General features: G+C 38.3%; 2 protein-coding genes across 2 annotated transcripts in view; both read right to left on the bottom strand.

Annotated features, from left to right (window-relative positions):
- Window positions 1–991: 991 nt before the first annotated feature.
- Window positions 992–1796, bottom strand: LOC131996939 (uncharacterized). Its single transcript, XM_059367142.1, has 2 exons — window positions 1107–1796; window positions 992–997 (listed from the first exon to the last, which is right to left on the bottom strand). Exons 1-2 carry the CDS (start codon window positions 1794–1796, stop codon window positions 992–994), a joined length of 696 nt encoding a protein of 231 aa, XP_059223125.1.
- Window positions 1797–4569: 2773 nt separating this feature from the next.
- LOC106094227 (COA8 family protein CG14806, mitochondrial) overlaps window positions 4570–17918 on the bottom strand; it is a 53983-nt gene continuing 40634 nt past the window's right edge. Inside the window, exons 3-4 of the mRNA XM_059366567.1 lie at window positions 9713–10276; window positions 4570–9651 (exon numbers count right to left, since the gene is read on the bottom strand). Coding sequence (XP_059222550.1) covers window positions 10061–10276 — 216 coding nt within the window. The 3' untranslated portion in view covers window positions 4570–9651; window positions 9713–10060. The remainder of the gene's footprint in view (window positions 9652–9712; window positions 10277–17918) is intronic.

Here is a 17918-nt window from a genome sequence, read left to right on the forward strand (position 1 = left end):
CGGAACAGCTATAGACAATCCATCTTTCAAAATAGAATAAAACATTTCAATCATCTCATCCAGTGAGTTTAGTGATTTAAGTACAGACCAATCAATCGATCTTAAAAATGAATTCATCTGATTATAGTTTGTTTTGGAGAAACAATATCTTGTCTCCTCTAAATAAGAATTAGCAGAGTCACTAGAGCATAACAATAAGGGAGCTTGAATTTTTATGGTGGGATGATATCTATCCTCAGGGTGGACTAAAGGATCCCATGGACAAACAAAAATGTCGTGAGGTTGACTTACGAATACAAGGTCAAGAAGTTTACCAAAAACGTTGTGAATATTATTAATTTGTGACAAGCCGGAACCAAATAATGGACCAATACATTGGTTAGTACTCTCACTGATTGCAGTAGGCAAAAGATCATTACTATCTTGACTAAAAGTCCAATTAATACTTGGTAAATTAAAGTCTCCGAGAACAATTAAAATATCGTTTGGTTTTGCTGACTCAAATGCACTTAAAATAGACGACGTGTGGTTGGTATAAATATCAACGCTCGAACTAGGTGGTACATACGAACATGTTACAAAAAGTGTTAAGTTCTTAAGAAACACTTTAACAGCGACTATTTCAGTACCAGTAGACAATGAAAGAGGAATTTCTTCTGCCGTAAATCGAGAAGCTACAGCTATAAGAACCCCGCCACCTCTAGTTTTGGAAGTCTCATTGCGATCACGTCTAAAAATTTGATACTGTTGACATAAAATTTCCCTATCATATACATTATCTTGAAGCCATGTTTCGGTGAAAGCAATTATATCGTAATTAAATTCAAAACTATTAATAAATAAGGAAGATAACTTAGAATTTAAGCCTCTAACATTTTGATATACAAGACTAATGTCTTTAACGGAGGGTGTTGCAATTAGTTTTTTGAATCACTGTTTGGCAAATAAACTACATCAGTTCTTGGAATATCCCTATAAACATATTCGTGAATTACAGCTTTAGGAGGCCAAAAAGATGGGTTTACAATTGTTTCAAAAATATCATCAGGAACAATTATTTTAAATGAAATTTTACTTCTTTTTTCTGCATATTTAAATTTAAAGACCTTTATCTCATGATTAGAGCCAATTTTACTATTAATATATGAAATTATATCGTTCTCAGAAGTTTCAGCCGCAAAACGGGCAGCAAATATAGTTTTCTTCGGTACGACAACACGTAAATTGGGACTAGCCGGAGTATTCGGAGCATTTGGAGATTTCGGCGAAGTTAGAGGGGAATAAAATTGATTAGTTCCGGATGGAATAACTTCCGCTGTTAATTTGTTTGCATCGGTAGGTTTTGACGAGGATACACTTGTAGAGAAAGTATCCGGAAGATTGATTTTCGGAACAGATATGACATTTGTTTCATCGTTTGCTGCAGTACGGACAGTAATATCGGATGGCTTCTTTCTTTTGCGTAAAGAATCAGAAGGAGATTGAAGGAACTGATCCAAACGGGATGAGTTATCAAATACTTGTTTGTATTTATTGAACTTTTCCAAGACAGAGTTGAGTTCCAGGGATATTTTATTAAACTCTATACGTGTAGTTTTGAAAAAGGAATAAAATTCAGCATCGTACGCACGACATTTAATACAGCACCAACGTAGACCTTTATTTTCTCTTAGATTATCAGCAGTTCGGACGGATAATTCTACACATTTGTCGTGATAAGAGTCCAGACAGAGCCAACATGATACCATCGAATCCCCAGACGTCGAACTTTTGCAGTTAACTTTTGAACAGCCCATTTTAACAAGTTAGTTACCTTGCCTGCAGGGAACTTGAATGTAATTGTTATAAAAGCTTTACCACGTTCGGAAACCACTTAGTGAAATGTGTTATAAAAAGCTTTATCACGTTCAACAACCAAACTTTAACACACTGTAGAAAATATAGCTTTTATTTAGGAAGGAACAGCTGCTATGTTAACAATATCAGCAAAATATGCGAAGAGATGTTTAAGGTAATGTTGGTTGACAAGTGTGGATCAAAGCTTTTCGTGATTTGTTACGAACAAAGCACAAAAGGTAAATGGCCAATGAAACACAATGTTCTTTAGTTTATTTGTTTTGTCGAAAACAACTTAAAAGCACCAAATAACAGATATGTTTATAGTCACTTTAATGTAGAAACACTTGCAGGATTAACTTAATCTGTTTTTGTAGTGTAAATTTATCGTTTAATACGAACAATTTATTGTTTTTAAGGAGCGAATAAAAAACACGTCCACACAGTATAGGCTCTGTTCACAAAGCCGACTTTTCGCCTTTTACAGCACTATCTTTTAAATTCCTCTTTAAAATGTCAATGTAATACTTATGATCCATTACTCCATTAATAATTTCAAGATTTCCCGCTCCTGAAGCCGCCATACACCCCCAAACCATTAAACCACCTCCACCATGTTTTACAGTAGCAACTGTGTTTCGTTCTTCAAGCTCTGTATTTGGTTTTCTGTACACTATGACCTTTCCATCGCACCCAAAAAGATTAAACTTGCTCTCGTCTGCAAAAATGACTGTTTTCCAAAATGATTCGGGCTGTTTTACATACATTTTTGCGAAGTTTAGCCTTTTCACTCGGTTTATTTTATTTATAAAGGGCTTCTTACGTGCAGTTCTTCCTCTGTAACTATGCCTTTTGAGTGTATTTCGAATTGTTTGTGTAGTAACTTCCTTCCCTAAATATTCCATAGTGTTTTTACGAAGAATGGTCGCATTTGTCTTCGGAGTTTTCTGAACTTGCCGCACTAGCCAACGCACATCTCCAACTGAAAGTGCTTTTGGTCGACCAGATCTTGGTTTATTGTCAACAGTTTTCGTTTCTGTCCACTTTCTGATGATGGATTGTATAGTAGATCGTGGTCTATTTAATATTTCACTGATAGTTTTTTGAGTTAAACCATTCCTGTGGTGTTTTATTATCAAAACTTTTACCTCATCAGAAACCTCGTTTTGCTTACGACCCATTTTGACAAAAACTATATTTTCAATGAAATTAAATATTTGCTGTCAAGGGCAAAGCCTCCTTTACTAAATAAAACAGAAAAGGGGGATTCCCAAATAATATTTGAATTTGACTTTGATGATAGCACATCAATGATGAATACTTTTTTTGTTCTGTTTTTGGTGTTATTATATAAAATTGCATTTTTTGCGCTAATTAAATTTATTTTTTGAATTTATTTTAAAACATATTACGAAAAATAAACTATATAAACAAATTTTTGAAAAATGTCGAAAGACTACTTTTTGCAAAAGTCGACTTTTTGATAAAGTCAAAAAGTTGACTTTTTGCAAAGAAAAGTCTAAAAATCGCCTTTAAGAGTCGAAAAGTCTAAAAGTCGACTTTTCGCCTCAACTTGGGATCCCTACATGGTAGTAGCTTGGGGCCCCTATTTTATGCTATAAAAATGACATTTCCTCGTCCTTTTTAACATTTATGGGTCCATTATGGATTGCAAATCGACTGCAGTTGCGTTGCCAACAAGTTGAAGTATTAGCAACAAATAAATTTGCAAATTTTGCCCGTGAACATTCCACTAAGGAACAGGGGCTAACTTCTGACATCAATGAGTGCAGTCCGATTCAAGTTTAACCTCAATGATAAGGGGCCTCCTTTTTATAGCCGAGTCCGAAGGGCATGCCGCAGTGCGACACTTCTTTGGAGAGAAGTTTTACATGGCATAGTACCTCACAAATGTTTGTCCCGCCAGGATTCGAACCCAGGCGTTCAGCGTCATAGGCGGACATACTAACTTCTGCGCTACGGTGGCAACAAGCTTCTTATAAATTTATCGAAATGTACTCACGTGTCTTTTACAGATTGCGTCATCCCATCCGAACTGTATTCAAAATTGGAAATTGTTTGCTTGAAAAATCAACGTCAGTTCGAGATCTTATATACAACTTCTGTTAGATCATCGCAATCATTTGGAATCCTTATTGTATTTCACATATTGGTCGTATTGAGCGAATTAAACATTTTTGTTCTGAATTTCTCCCTAGCCCTTTGTTTACTCTGTAACCTTCACCATATCGGTCGCGATGTTTGCTCCTGGGATTCGAGTTTGGATTGTCGTAGAAAATTTCAGTCTGCCTTGTTCTTATTTTTGATTTGATATATAATCTCGTCAATTCTCCAGATTTGTTGGCTTTAGTTGCGTTTTTGTTCCTGTAAGAAGTTTACGATTTATTGATTTATTTATCATAACATTTTATTGTTGCAACTATACCCGCAATAACACGATCATTTTTAAATTTAAATCAAATTAATTTAAATTTTCAAAAAGAACCGAAGCCAAGTATTGATACTATCACAACTAAAGATGTATTTAAGTAAAGTATATATTATGCTTTTCACCTAAATAATTTTTGTAATTTTTTTATATTGTTGAATTTTAATCTAGTCTGTAAGGATATGAATTTCCATTGACTATAATAAATAAATTACACAAAAACTTTCACCTTAGATTTATACTTTGTTAAGTTACATAACTTTGTAACTTTAAAACCCTTTGAGTACAAATATTACTGACAGAACATCTTATATATTTAGAAAAAGTATAATTATGTAAACATGTTTACTTAACATTCCTTCTTAATTTTAATATATTTACTATTTCTACTCGGAAAGCCAAAAATAATATTTCAAAGTTTTTCCAATACCACGAAAAATTGTATAATATATGAAGTCGTCTATTCTTATCCAGGAATAACTTATAAAATTCACTTATTTTATCTGGTGATATATCGTCTATTCCGCCAAAACTGTGGAGTCGAACAAAATCTTTTTTCTCCGTAAACGAAAAAAATAAAAAATTATAAGCGCCAATTGTTCATACATTAAAATCCATTTTCACAATAAACCAAACGTGAAAAGTTTTATGAACTGAATATGAGTACATTTAAATATGATATGAATAAATATATTCTGAGCAAAACAATGTGGAAATCGAATTGTTATGATCTTTGACAAAGATTGCTTGACGTCTATTTGACCTAAAGACGATTTTCTTTGTAAGTATTGGCTTAAGGTATACATATCACATGACACATGTGAAACATTCAATTCAAATGGGTGTTGAATAAATAGTATTCACATATGATTGAAAATATTTGTCCAAATCGCCATTTTTGCTATCACATCTGCAGGTTATATTCGTATGATATAACCTAAAAATGTGAGCAAATCTGATTTTTTGTATGCCTAAATATTGTTAAAGTTGTGAGAAAGGGGGTTAAATCATAAATTTGTGAAAACAATTTAATTTGGGGTTGCTTTCATTCGAATCGACAACAAAAACAGCTGATTTCATAATGTTTTTGTCAGAATGAAAAGAAAGGGAGTGAAGATAAAGTCCCCGATTTAAACTCTCGTTCTTGCCTTGGGTAAACGACGTATACAGAAAATTAAAGTCTCGTATAACTATTATGAAAAAAGAATTTAACGGTCCTAGATAAAGAAAAAGTCCTCCCCTAAAGTCTTGCTGAAAAGTGTCATAAAAATAGGAAGAAGGCAATGAATAAAAAAGGTAATTTAAAAAAAAATAAACATATGAAATCTACTCGATTTATAAATATAATATAAAAATATAAATAATATAAAAATACCAATAAATTTTACGGATTTATTTTCTATATAAAAAATAAGGTAATGTGAAACAAGTAATTAAGCATAGAACCCATTTGGGATTAAAAAAAAATCAAAAACACCAATTTAGTCAGTTAGGCCTTAGGGAGTTCACATCCGGCCAATTTTGTGGATATAAGAACCCTATTTCGATTTTGTTTTATATGGGCCAAATAAGGTCTTGCGAAAAGCCCTAATATGCAATTTTACTAAGTATATGGACGCTAGAAAAAACCAAAAATACTATTTTTTTCCGCTAGACCTTAGGAGCCCCACAAAGCTCAGTAGAAGAGCTCTATGCCGAATTTATTTCTTATTGGTGAGATAAGTTCTTGTGAAAAAACCTTATATGCATTTTTAGCAAGTATTTAGACTCAAGAAAAAAAAATCAAAAATACTCATTTTTTTCAATAGGTCTAGGTAAGGTTTAAGTGGCAGTCTGCCATCAGACTTACTTAAACGTTTTCGCCCATTGTGATACCACAGGAACAGAAGAAGGAAGATGCCTTCACGTTCCTACCGTTGAATCATTCCGATCGCTTTAAAAAGCCCAATAACTTGCGAATGTTCACATCCGTCAAATCAAAGAGGTTCTCAAAGAAATGAGTAGAACCCCTTCCGACTGCTAGTGCGGGACACACACGTAGAAGGTGTTCTATAGTCTCTTCTTCCTCGATGTCCTCACAGCTTCCGCAAAAATAGTTGCTGGCAATCTTCAGTCTGTCAGCATGTTTTGCATGACTTCTCATGACGGACACAGTGACTGAGACGTCTGTTCTAGCCAATGGCAGCAAAGAAGTAGACTTCTTCAAGTCTAGATTAGGCCACATAGTTTTGGAATACTCACAGCCCCCTCTTTGTGATCATTCGTTGTCCTTCGGACAGGTCCTGAAAACTCAGTTTAAATACCTCTAGAGGAATACCCACAGATTCCAGTATCCCTGGAATGTATAAGTTGCTAGTCTCGCAAGCTTGTCCGCAAGCTTGCAAAAAATTTCAAACTAATCGCATTACCAATCTCCGAGATCTGATATTTTTGAAATTAGGGTAATAAGAAAATTGGATATCAAATTCGTTTTCTACTCTCAACTACCTTTCATTTGAGTCCCATATTGCCATAATGGGTCAATTAATCTATTCGACGTATTTTAAGGAAAAGGGCCCCCTTGACTGAAACGTAAGTTTTAATGCCATATTTTTAATCTACTCCCAAAATATTTTTCATATGAATCCTATATAGCCATGGTCGACTGATATGCCCATTTGGGAGTGAGGCGACCTCCCATTACTTGAGCTAATTTTGTATGCCATATTTGCAATCTACTGCCGGATACTTTTCATTAGGGTCCCATATTGATAGGCACGTCGAATATTTCTGTTTAGAGGAGGAGGCGGCCTGCTGGGTACTTGAACCCAAAATTTAATATGATTTTCATTTTCCAGTCTCCACTTCCTTCCATTTCATACCCATATTGTGCCCATCAGTCCTCTTTTGGATTTGGGTGGCGTTTTTGGTGTAAGTGGGAGAGTCAGCCGCCATCCGATATCTTAAAATTATATAACCTATGTTTCCTTTTTTTGATTCTACGGAACAAACAAACAAATCGAGTCCCATATAGTCATGATGGGTCATAAGCCCATTTGGGGAGTTTTTGGGGGGTGGGGTGACCCTCTACACATCGATCTGATTTTGTATGCCAGATACGTAATCTACTCCCGAATACCTTTCATTTAAGCCCCATATTGCTATGGAAGACCAATTTGTCTGTTTTTAGACATTTTGAGGTTTGAGGCGACTTCCTGGGTACTTGGGCCCAATTTTTAATACCATATTCGTATTCTACTTTTTATTAACCTGCATTTGATATCCATATTGTCTTAATCGATCCACTTGTGATTTCGGGTGGTATTTTTGGGGTAACGGGGAGGGTCCGCCGCCTTCCGATATCAACAAATTATAAAGCATATTTCTTCTTCCTAACCATATTCGTAATCTATTCCCGAATACCTTTTATTTGAGTCGCATATTGTCATGATCGTCAAATAAACCTATTTTAAGGGGTTTTGGGGATGGAGCGGCCCCCAAGTACTTGGACCCAACTTTTATTATGAAATTCGTACTCTACTCTTGAATACCTTTCATTTGAATCCCATATTGTCCCGATCGCTCCACTTTTATTTTTGGATAGTAGTTTTGGGGTAAGGGGGAGGGTCCACCCCCTCCCGATATCAAAAAATTATATAGCCTATGTTTCCTTCCAAACCAACCTACGCAATCTGTGAAAATTTAATGTTATCTGTTCAGCCGTTTTTGAGTTTATACGGAACAAACAAACAAACCGACAAACAAACAAACACAAATTCAATTTTATATATAGAATTTTGTTTATTATTTTGCATCTTTGTTAATTTACAATACCAAGTTTTTATTTTCACTGATGATTGCATGTAATGGTAATTTTTGAAATTTCCGAGTTGGACTGTACTCAATGTATTTAATATATAAGGAGATTTTATTCTGATTTTCTATAGAAAATTAGGAGCGAATGCAAAACACGATTTTCTATCTCTTTTATATTTCCTTTCTTCATCTTAGCCATTCCACCACTTCCTTAATTGCAAGGATCTCCGCTTGACACACACTGCGGTGGTCGGGTAACCATTTCGATATGACTAGTTCTAGATCTTTAGAGTACACCCCAAAGCCCACCTGGTCGTTTAGTTTGAAACCATCCGTATAGAAGTCTATGTAACTTATGTTACCAGGGATATCGTAGTTCTAATCGGTTCTATCAGGAATAGTGTTACAGTACCTTTTATCAAAAAGCGGCTCAAGTAAGGTGTAATCCACACTGCCTGGAACATCGGATATTGTATTAAGGATAACACAGTGAGAAAGCTCCCTTAACCTCAGGCAGTGGTCGCTGCAATTTGGGTAGCCGCAATGTCAAGAGGCATAATATGCAGCATTAAATTCAGTGCGTCAGATGGTGTCGTTTTCTGTGCGGCAGTGATGCACAAACAAGCCATCCTTTGGATCCGGTTAAGTATTGAGCAGTAGATGGGCTTTTGAATCCCATTGCAGCCGGTTGCACGCACCGGATTGATCCGATGGAACTTTCACCGGCAAGGGCTGCCGTCTCAGTGTACGTGTTCGTCTTTTTTCGTAAGCTTCTGGTCCGTGCCGAGATTGAAAAGAACCCCAGAACCGCCTCCATCATCGGTTGGGGTCGGTGAGGTGAACCGGTGTATGGAGCGGGTACATTTCCGATCTTGCTATGGCCTCACTTCACTATGCCCCAATATTGCTAGGCCAGTGCCGGGAAATGTATCATTTCTGCAACTTAACTGCAACGGAAAGATATATTGGTCCCAGAGATCCAGGAGACAAAGCTGACCAACACCTGCAGCTTGCGCAGTCACGGATATAATGTTCTACGTAAGGATCGCTCAAGAAATAGAGGTGGGGAATTAGCCTTCATGATACACCATTACGTGCAATATAATTCTATCTCGCCTGCGCCTGGCGGTAGTGACCCCTACATGGAGAGCATGGGGATAGCAGTCAGGTCCGGTACTGCCGACATGGAGCTATACAACGTGTACATACTGCCGGTTGGTAGCTGTGCCTCGATTAATGCCCAAGCTTACAACCCCGACATAAGTGGGTTACTATCTGGCCTTAATCGTCTAGTTCTTATATACAACTTCTGTTAGATCATCGCAATCATTTGGAATCCTTATTGTATTTCACATATTGGTCGTATTGAGCGAATTAAACATTTTTGTTCTGAATTTCTCCCTAGCCCTTTGTTTACTCTGTAACCTTCACCATATCGGTCGCGATGTTTGCTGCTGGGATTCGAGTTTGGATTGTCGTAGAAAATTTCAGTCTGCCTTGTTCTTATTTTTGATTTGATATATAATCTCGTCAATTCTCCAGATTTGTTGGCTTTAGTTGCGTTTTTGTTCCTGTAAGAAGTTTACGATTTATTGATTTATTTATCATAGCATTTTATTGTTGCAACTATACCCGCAATAACACGATCATTTTTAAATTTAAATCAAATTAATTTAAATTTTCAAAAAGAACCGAAGCCAAGTATTGATACTATCACAACTAAAGATGTATTTAAGTAAAGTATATATTATGCTTTTCACCTAAATAATTTTTGTAATTTTTTTATATTGTTGAATTTTAATCTAGTCTGTAAGGATATGAATTTCCATTGACTATAATAAATAAATTACACAAAAACTTTCACCTTAGATTTATACTTTGTTAAGTTACATAACTTTGTAACTTTAAAACCCTTTGAGTACAAATATTACTGACAGAACATCTTATATATTTAGAAAAAGTATAATTATGTAAACATGTTTACTTAACATTCCTTCTTAATTTTAATATATTTACTATTTCTACTCGGAAAGCCAAAAATAATATTTCAAAGTTTTTCCAATACCACGAAAAATTGTATAATATATGAAGTCGTCTATTCTTATCCAGGAATAACTTATAAAATTCACTTATTTTATCTGGTGATATATCGTCTATTCCGCCAAAACTGTGGAGTCGAACAAAATCTTTTTTCTCCTAAAACGAAAAAAATAAAAAATTATAAGCGCCAATTGTTCATACATTAAAATCCATTTTCACAATAAACCAAACGTGAAAAGTTTTATGAACTGAATATGAGTACATTTAAATATATAGAAATTCTGCCACATAAGCATTCAATCCAATGAATAAATATATTCTGAGCAACACAATGTGGAAATCGAATTGTTATAATCTTTGACAAAGATTGCTTGACGTCTATTTGACCTAAAGACGATTTTCTTTGTAAGTATTGGCTTAAGGTATACATATCACATGACACATGTGAAACATTCAATTCAAATGGGTGTTGAATAAATAGTATTCACATATGATTGAAAATATTTGTCCAAATCGCCATTTTTGCTATCACATCTGCAGGTTATATTCGTATGATATAACCTAAAAATGTGAGCAAATCTGATTTTTTGTATGCCTAAATATTGTTAAAGTTGTGAGAAAGGGGGTTAAATCATAAATTTGTGAAAACAATTTAATTTGGGGTTTCTTTCATTCGAATCGACAACAAAAACAGCTGATTTCATAATGTTTTTGTCAGAATGAAAAGAAAGGGAGTGAAGATAAAGTCCCCGATTTAAACTCTCGTTCTTGCCTTGGGTAAACGACGTATACAGAAAATTAAAGTCTCGTATAACTATTATGAAAAAAGAATTTAACGGTCCTAGATAAAGATAAAGTCCTCCACAAAAGTCTTGCTGAAAAGTGTCATAAAAATATGAAGAAGGCAATGAATAAAAAAGGTAATTTAAAAAAAAAATAAACATATGAAATCTACTCGATTTATAAATATAATATAAAAATATAAATAATATAAAAATACCAATAAATTTTACGGATTTATTTTCTATATAAAAAATAAGGTAATGTGAAACAAGTAAATTAAGCATAGAAACCATTTGGGATTAAAAAAAAAATCAAAAACACCAATTTAGTCAGTTAGGCCTTAGGGAGTTCACATCCGGCCAATTTTGTGGATATAAGAACCCTATTTCGATTTTGTTTTATATGGGCCAAATAAGGTCTTGTGAAAAGCCCTAATATGCAATTTTACTAAGTATATGGACGCTAGAAAAAATCAAAAATACTATTTTTTTCCGCTAGACCTTAGGAGCCCCACAAAGCTCAGTAGAAGAGCTCTATGCCGAATTTATTTTTTATTGGTGAGATAAGTTCTTGTGAAAAAAACTTATATGCATTTGTAGCAAGTATTTAGACTCAAGAAAAAAAAACCAAAAATACTCATTTTTTTTCAATAGGTCTAGGTAAGGTTTAAGTGGCAGTCTGCCATCAGACTCACTTAAACGTTTTCGCCCATTGTGATACCACAGGAACAGAAGAAGGAAGATGCCTTCACGTTCCTATCGTTGAATCATTCCGATCGCTTTAAAAAGCCCAATAACTTGCGAATGTTCACATCCGTCAAATCAAAGAGGTTCTCAAAGAAATGAGTAGAACCCCTTCCGACTGCTAGTGCGGGACACACACGTAGAAGGTGTTCTATAGTCTCTTCTTCCTCGATGTCCTCACAGCTTCCGCAAAAATAGTTGCTGGCAATCTTCAGTCCGTCAGCATGTTTTGCATGACTTCTCATGACGGACACAGTGACTGAGACGTCTGTTCTAGCCAATGGCAGCAAAGAAGTAGACTTCTTCAAGTCTAGATTAGGCCACATAGTTTTGGAATACTCACAGCCCCCTCTTTGTGATCATTCGTTGTCCTTCGGACAGGTCCTGAAAACTCAGTTTAAATACCTCTAGAGGAATACCCACAGATTCCAGTATCCCTGGAATGTATAAGTTGCTAGTCTCGCAAGCTTGTCCGCAAGCTTGCAAAAAATTTCAAACTAATCGCATTACCAATCTCCGAGATCTGATATTTTTGAAATTAGGGTAATAAGAAAATTGGATATCAAATTCGTTTTCTACTCTCAACTACCTTTCATTTCATGGGACTCCCATATTGCCATAATGGGTCAATTAATCTATTCGACGTATTTTAAGAAAAAGGGCCCCCTTGACTTGAACGTAAGTTTTAATGCCATATTTTTAATCTACTCCCAAAATATTTTTCATATGAATCCTATATAGCCATGGTCGACTGATATGCCCATTTGGGAGTGAGGCGACCTCCCATTACTTGGCGATAGGCACGTCGAATATTTCTGTTTAGAGGAGTTTTGGGTTGTGGCGGCCTGCTGGGTACTTGAACCCAAAATTTAATATGATTTTCATTTTCCAGTCTCCACTTCCTTCCATTTCATACCCATATTGTGCCCATCAGTCCTCTTTTGGATTTGGGTGGCGTTTTTGGTGTAAGTGGGAGAGTCAGCCGCCATCCGATATCTTAAAATTATATAACCTATGTTTCCTTTTTTTGATTCTACGGAACAAACAAACAAATCGAGTCCCATATAGTCATGATGGGTCATAAGCCCATTTGGGGAGTTTTTGGGGGGTGGGGTGACCCTCTACACATCGATCTGATTTTGTATGCCAGATACGTAATCTACTCCCGAATACCTTTCATTTAAGCCCCATATTGCTATGGAAGACCAATTTGTCTGTTTTTAGACATTTTGAGGTTTGAGGCGACTTCCTGGGTACTTGGGCCCAATTTTTAATACCATATTCGTATTCTACTTTTTATTAACCTGCATTTGATATCCATATTGTCTTAATCGATCCACTTGTGATTTCGGGTGGTATTTTTGGGGTAACGGGGAGGGTCCGCCGCCTTCCGATATCAACAAATTATAAAGCATATTTCTTCTTCCTAACCATATTCGTAATCTATTCCCGAATACCTTTTATTTGAGTCGCATATTGTCATGATCGTCAAATAAACCTATTTTAAGGGGTTTTGGGGATGGAGCGGCCCCCAAGTACTTGGACCCAACTTTTATTATGAAATTCGTACTCTACTCTTGAATACCTTTCATTTGAATCCCATATTGTCCCGATCGCTCCACTTTTATTTTTGGATAGTAGTTTTGGGGTAAGGGGGAGGGTCCACCCCCTCCCGATATCAAAAAATTATATAGCCTATGTTTCCTTCCAAACCAACCTACGCAATCTGTGAAAATTTAATGTTATCTGTTCAGCCGTTTTTGAGTTTATACGGAACAAACAAACAAACCGACAAACAAACAAACACAAATTCAATTTTATATATAGAATTTTGTTTATTATTTTGCATCTTTGTTAATTTACAATACCAAGTTTTTATTTTCACTGATGATTGCATGTAATGGTAATTTTTGAAATTTCCGAGTTGGACTGTACTCAATGTATTTAATATATAAGGAGATTTTATTCTGATTTTCTATAGAAAATTAGGAGCGAATGCAAAACACGATTTTCTATCTCTTTTATATTTCCTTTCTTCATCTTAGCCATTCCACCACTTCCTTAATTGCAAGGATCTCCGCTTGACACACACTGCGGTGGTCGGGTAACCATTTCGATATGACTAGTTCTAGATCTTTAGAGTACACCCCAAAGCCCACCTGGTCGTTTAGTTTGAAACCATCCGTATAGAAGTCTATGTAACTTATGTTACCAGGGATATCGTAGTTCTAATCGGTTCTATCAGGAATAGTGTTACAGTACCTTTTATCAAAAAGCGGCTCAAGTAAGGTGTAATCCACACTGCCTGGAACATCGGATATTGTATTAAGGATAACACAGTGAGAAAGCTCCCTTAACCTCAGGCAGTGGTCGCTGCAATTTGGGTAGCCGCAATGTCAAGAGGCATAATATGCAGCATTAAATTCAGTGCGTCAGATGGTGTCGTTTTCTGTGCGGCAGTGATGCACAAACAAGCCATCCTTTGGATCCGGTTAAGTATTGAGCAGTAGATGGGCTTTTGAATCCCATTGCAGCCGGTTGCACGCACCGGATTGATCCGATGGAACTTTCACCGGCAAGGGCTGCCGTCTCAGTGTACGTGTTCGTCTTTTTTCGTAAGCTTCTGGTCCGTGCCGAGATTGAAAAGAACCCCAGAACCGCCTCCATCATCGGTTGGGGTCGGTGAGGTGAACCGGTGTATGGAGCGGGTACATTTCCGATCTTGCTATGGCCTCACTTCACTATGCCCCAATATTGCTAGGCCAGTGCCGGGAAATGTATCATTTCTGCAACTTAACTGCAACGGAAAGATATATTGGTCCCAGAGATCCAGGAGACAAAGCTGACCAACACCTGCAGCTTGCGCAGTCACGGATATAATGTTCTACGTAAGGATCGCTCAAGAAATAGAGGTGGGGAATTAGCCTTCATGATACACCATTACGTGCAATATAATTCTATCTCGCCTGCGCCTGGCGGTAGTGACCCCTACATGGAGAGCATGGGGATAGCAGTCAGGTCCGGTACTGCCGACATGGAGCTATACAACGTGTACATACTGCCGGTTGGTAGCTGTGCCTCGATTAATGCCCAAGCTTACAACCCCGACATAAGTGGGTTACTATCTGGCCTTAATCGTCTAGTTCTAGGGGAATTTAATGCGCATCACACTTCATGGCATTCTGCCCTAGGTAACGACCAGCGTGGCATAGCTTTGGCAGAGCAGATTGAAGGCTCCACGTTTGCACGGTGAATGAGGATGCCCCCACTAGGATTACCTCCTCGTAATTCTAGTGGGGCAGCTCGCCGGACATTTTCATTGCATCCCCTGATCTCCTGAGAGACGTACCCTGGCAAACCGTCATCTTTTTAAGGTCAGACCAACTCCCGATAATTCTCACAATCGACCGACCCGACCTCATAACCTCTGAGCGCCGGACGTTTATCAATCAGAAGAAGACCGATTGGACTGGCTTCAGAGAGTATACCAATCGCCGCTTCAGTGAAATGCCACCACCCTCAGATGTGCTAGTTGCCGAGAGAAAAATCCGAGACATCATTAACGCAGCAGCCGCTCGCTTTATACCAGCCAGTCGAATACCCCAAGTGAAGCCCCATTTCCCGGTGCACCCAGTGGTACTCTCAGACGAGCGTGATGGGATTCATTGTATGGACCCCACTTACCTCAAAATCAGCGTGTTGAATCTGGAAATAAACAGGGTAGTCAACGAACATAACCGGAATTTGTGGCTGGAACACTTTGAGCAATGTAACTTAGGCACCGGTTTAGGCAAGCTGTGGTCTACTGTTAAGACACTCTCGAACCCCGGTAGACGAGATGACAGGACCTCAGTCACTTTTGGCGCAGTAACCGTGACTGATCCGAAGAGATGCGCAAGGTTGTTCAACCCTCAATTTATTGTACATACCGAGTGTGACAGAGCAAGGAGGAGGGCCCATCGCTGTATTCGCGGTCTCCGAGCCGATGAACAGCCATCGCAATTTGCCGTGGTCAAAGTTACGAATGTCACCCGTGGCACCAAATCATCCAAGGCGTTGGGCCCCGACGGAATCTCTACATTGATGTTGAAGAATCTGGATTTACCTGGAGTTGAGTACCTTACTACCGTCCTCAACCTGTCTTAGAACTCACTCTTATAGTTCCCGATGTCTGGAAAATGGGCAAGGTCACCCCGCTACTGAAGCCTGGAAAGGACCTGAGTTTGGGGGAGTTGACAAACCGATCTCCCTTTTCTCACCAGTAGCAAAGACGCTTGAGGCATTACTCCTCCCAAAACTCGTAGAATTTCCATTCGTCGACCATCAACATGGATTTCCGCAAGACCGCATAGCGCAACAGCTGCTTTGCATGCCATCACTGCACACATTTGCCTTGGCTTCAACCAGCCCAGGACATGTGATAGGAAGCCATTCGACACGGCCAACCGTGGCAAACTATTTGAGGACAACGCCAACACGTATCTCCAGCCAAGCCTGAAACTCTGGGTTGCGAATTATCTGTGTGGTCGCCAGTCATTAGTGGAATTTAGGGATAAGAAGTCGAAGCACCGTAGAGTCAAACAGGGAGTTCCCCAAGGTGGAGTAATATCTCCCGCACTGCTTAACTTCTACCTATCCTCCATTCTACCAACTCCACACGGCATAGAGATAGTATCATATGCGGACGATTGTACGATCATGGCATCAGGCCCCCCACTAATTGTTTACATCTGCGATGGGTTGGACGTCTACCTCAACGAACTTGCGTATTTCGCTGCAATAAATCTGAAAATATCTACCACCAAATACTGAGCTGACTGTGATGGTCGATGGAGAAATGATTCCGACCTTCAAGTGTCCCAAAATACTTGGCATCACATTTGACAGCTTTTACACATTCTCCCGTTATGCCACAACAATTTGCGATAGCCAAAGTAGAAACGAGGTCCTTAAGTCACTTTGGGGTGCAGACAAAGAAACCTTGTTAACCACGTACAAAGCAATTGGCCGGTCTGTGGTAAGTTATGCAGCGTCAGTGTGGTCTCGTCAGCTTTGTGACACTTAGTTGAATAACATTCAGATCTGTCAGAATGCCGCCCTTTGAACTGCGACGGGCTATTTTCTCCGTTCTCATGTGGACCACCTCCATCAGGAGACAAAGATCCTACCAGTGCGAAGACATAACTACATGCTGTCTAAGCAATACCTTTTGGGCTGTTATCGCAGAAACTATCCAAACCATCATCTTGTGGATAGATATCCACCGCCCAGAAGCCTTAAGGTAGATCTACATGATCTAGAGCGCGAGGTTCAGCGCTAAAAGGGAGAACCTCTAGATCAAGCGGCATATTAAGCAGGTCTAGACAATGTAGTCCTGTAGTCCTTGGAGAACGACCGAACGAAGAAATTGATCTCCCCCGGCAAACCAGTGTAGTTCTGGCCCAATTACGTTCCGGCAAATGCAGCCGCCTCAACTCCTACAGAGCAAGGACTGATGCCGACGTGCAAGATGTATGTCCCGATTGTAATCAGGGACCGCACGATACACTTCACCTGTTTAACTGCCCAGCCAGACCCACTCGAGTTAGCCACAGATCCCTGCGGACGCACCCCATGTTAGTCGCAGAGTTCCTGGATGTTGACACTCAACAGAATTAAGCCAACCCAACTTTTGCCAATGGCTCTCTTGCAGGTGTATAGGGCAAGATTTACCTTTCTTGCCCTTTCCAAATTGTTACATGTAGAATGCTGGGAAATTTTCCCCTAACCGCAATTGCAACGTCATCAGCATACGCGACCACTTTTACGCCTTTTTCTTCCGGAGACAATAATATTCTTAGATCCACAGATCTCAAGCCTGCCGTAATGCATCTTTTAGTAAGTAAGTCATTTATATACTTTCTTACGGTAGAGTTGATGCCTAGAAACTCCAGCTCCTTCATGATTGACGTCGGATTTACATTATTGAAAGCACCTTCAGTGTCAAGAAATGCTACCATTGCATATTCCTTGACAGCGAGAGAACCCTCTAGGTCGTGAAGGGCTGTTTCAGTGTATTTGCCTTTATTATATGCATGCTGTTGCCGTGACAGGTGAATTCCTGGGATATTTGCCTTAAGATATGTTTCTATCAACGTCTCAAGAGTCTTCAGCATAAAGAATGATAGACTGATAGGACGAAAATCTTTCGCCTTCGTGTGGTAGGGGTTTCCTGCTTTCGGAATAAAAAAAGACCTTCGTGTCCCTCCATCCCAGTATATCTCCCTAAGCCA

The sequence above is a fragment of the Stomoxys calcitrans genome, chromosome 4, assembly GCF_963082655.1.
Source record: "Stomoxys calcitrans chromosome 4, idStoCalc2.1, whole genome shotgun sequence".
NCBI classification, from domain to species: domain Eukaryota; kingdom Metazoa; phylum Arthropoda; class Insecta; order Diptera; family Muscidae; genus Stomoxys; species Stomoxys calcitrans.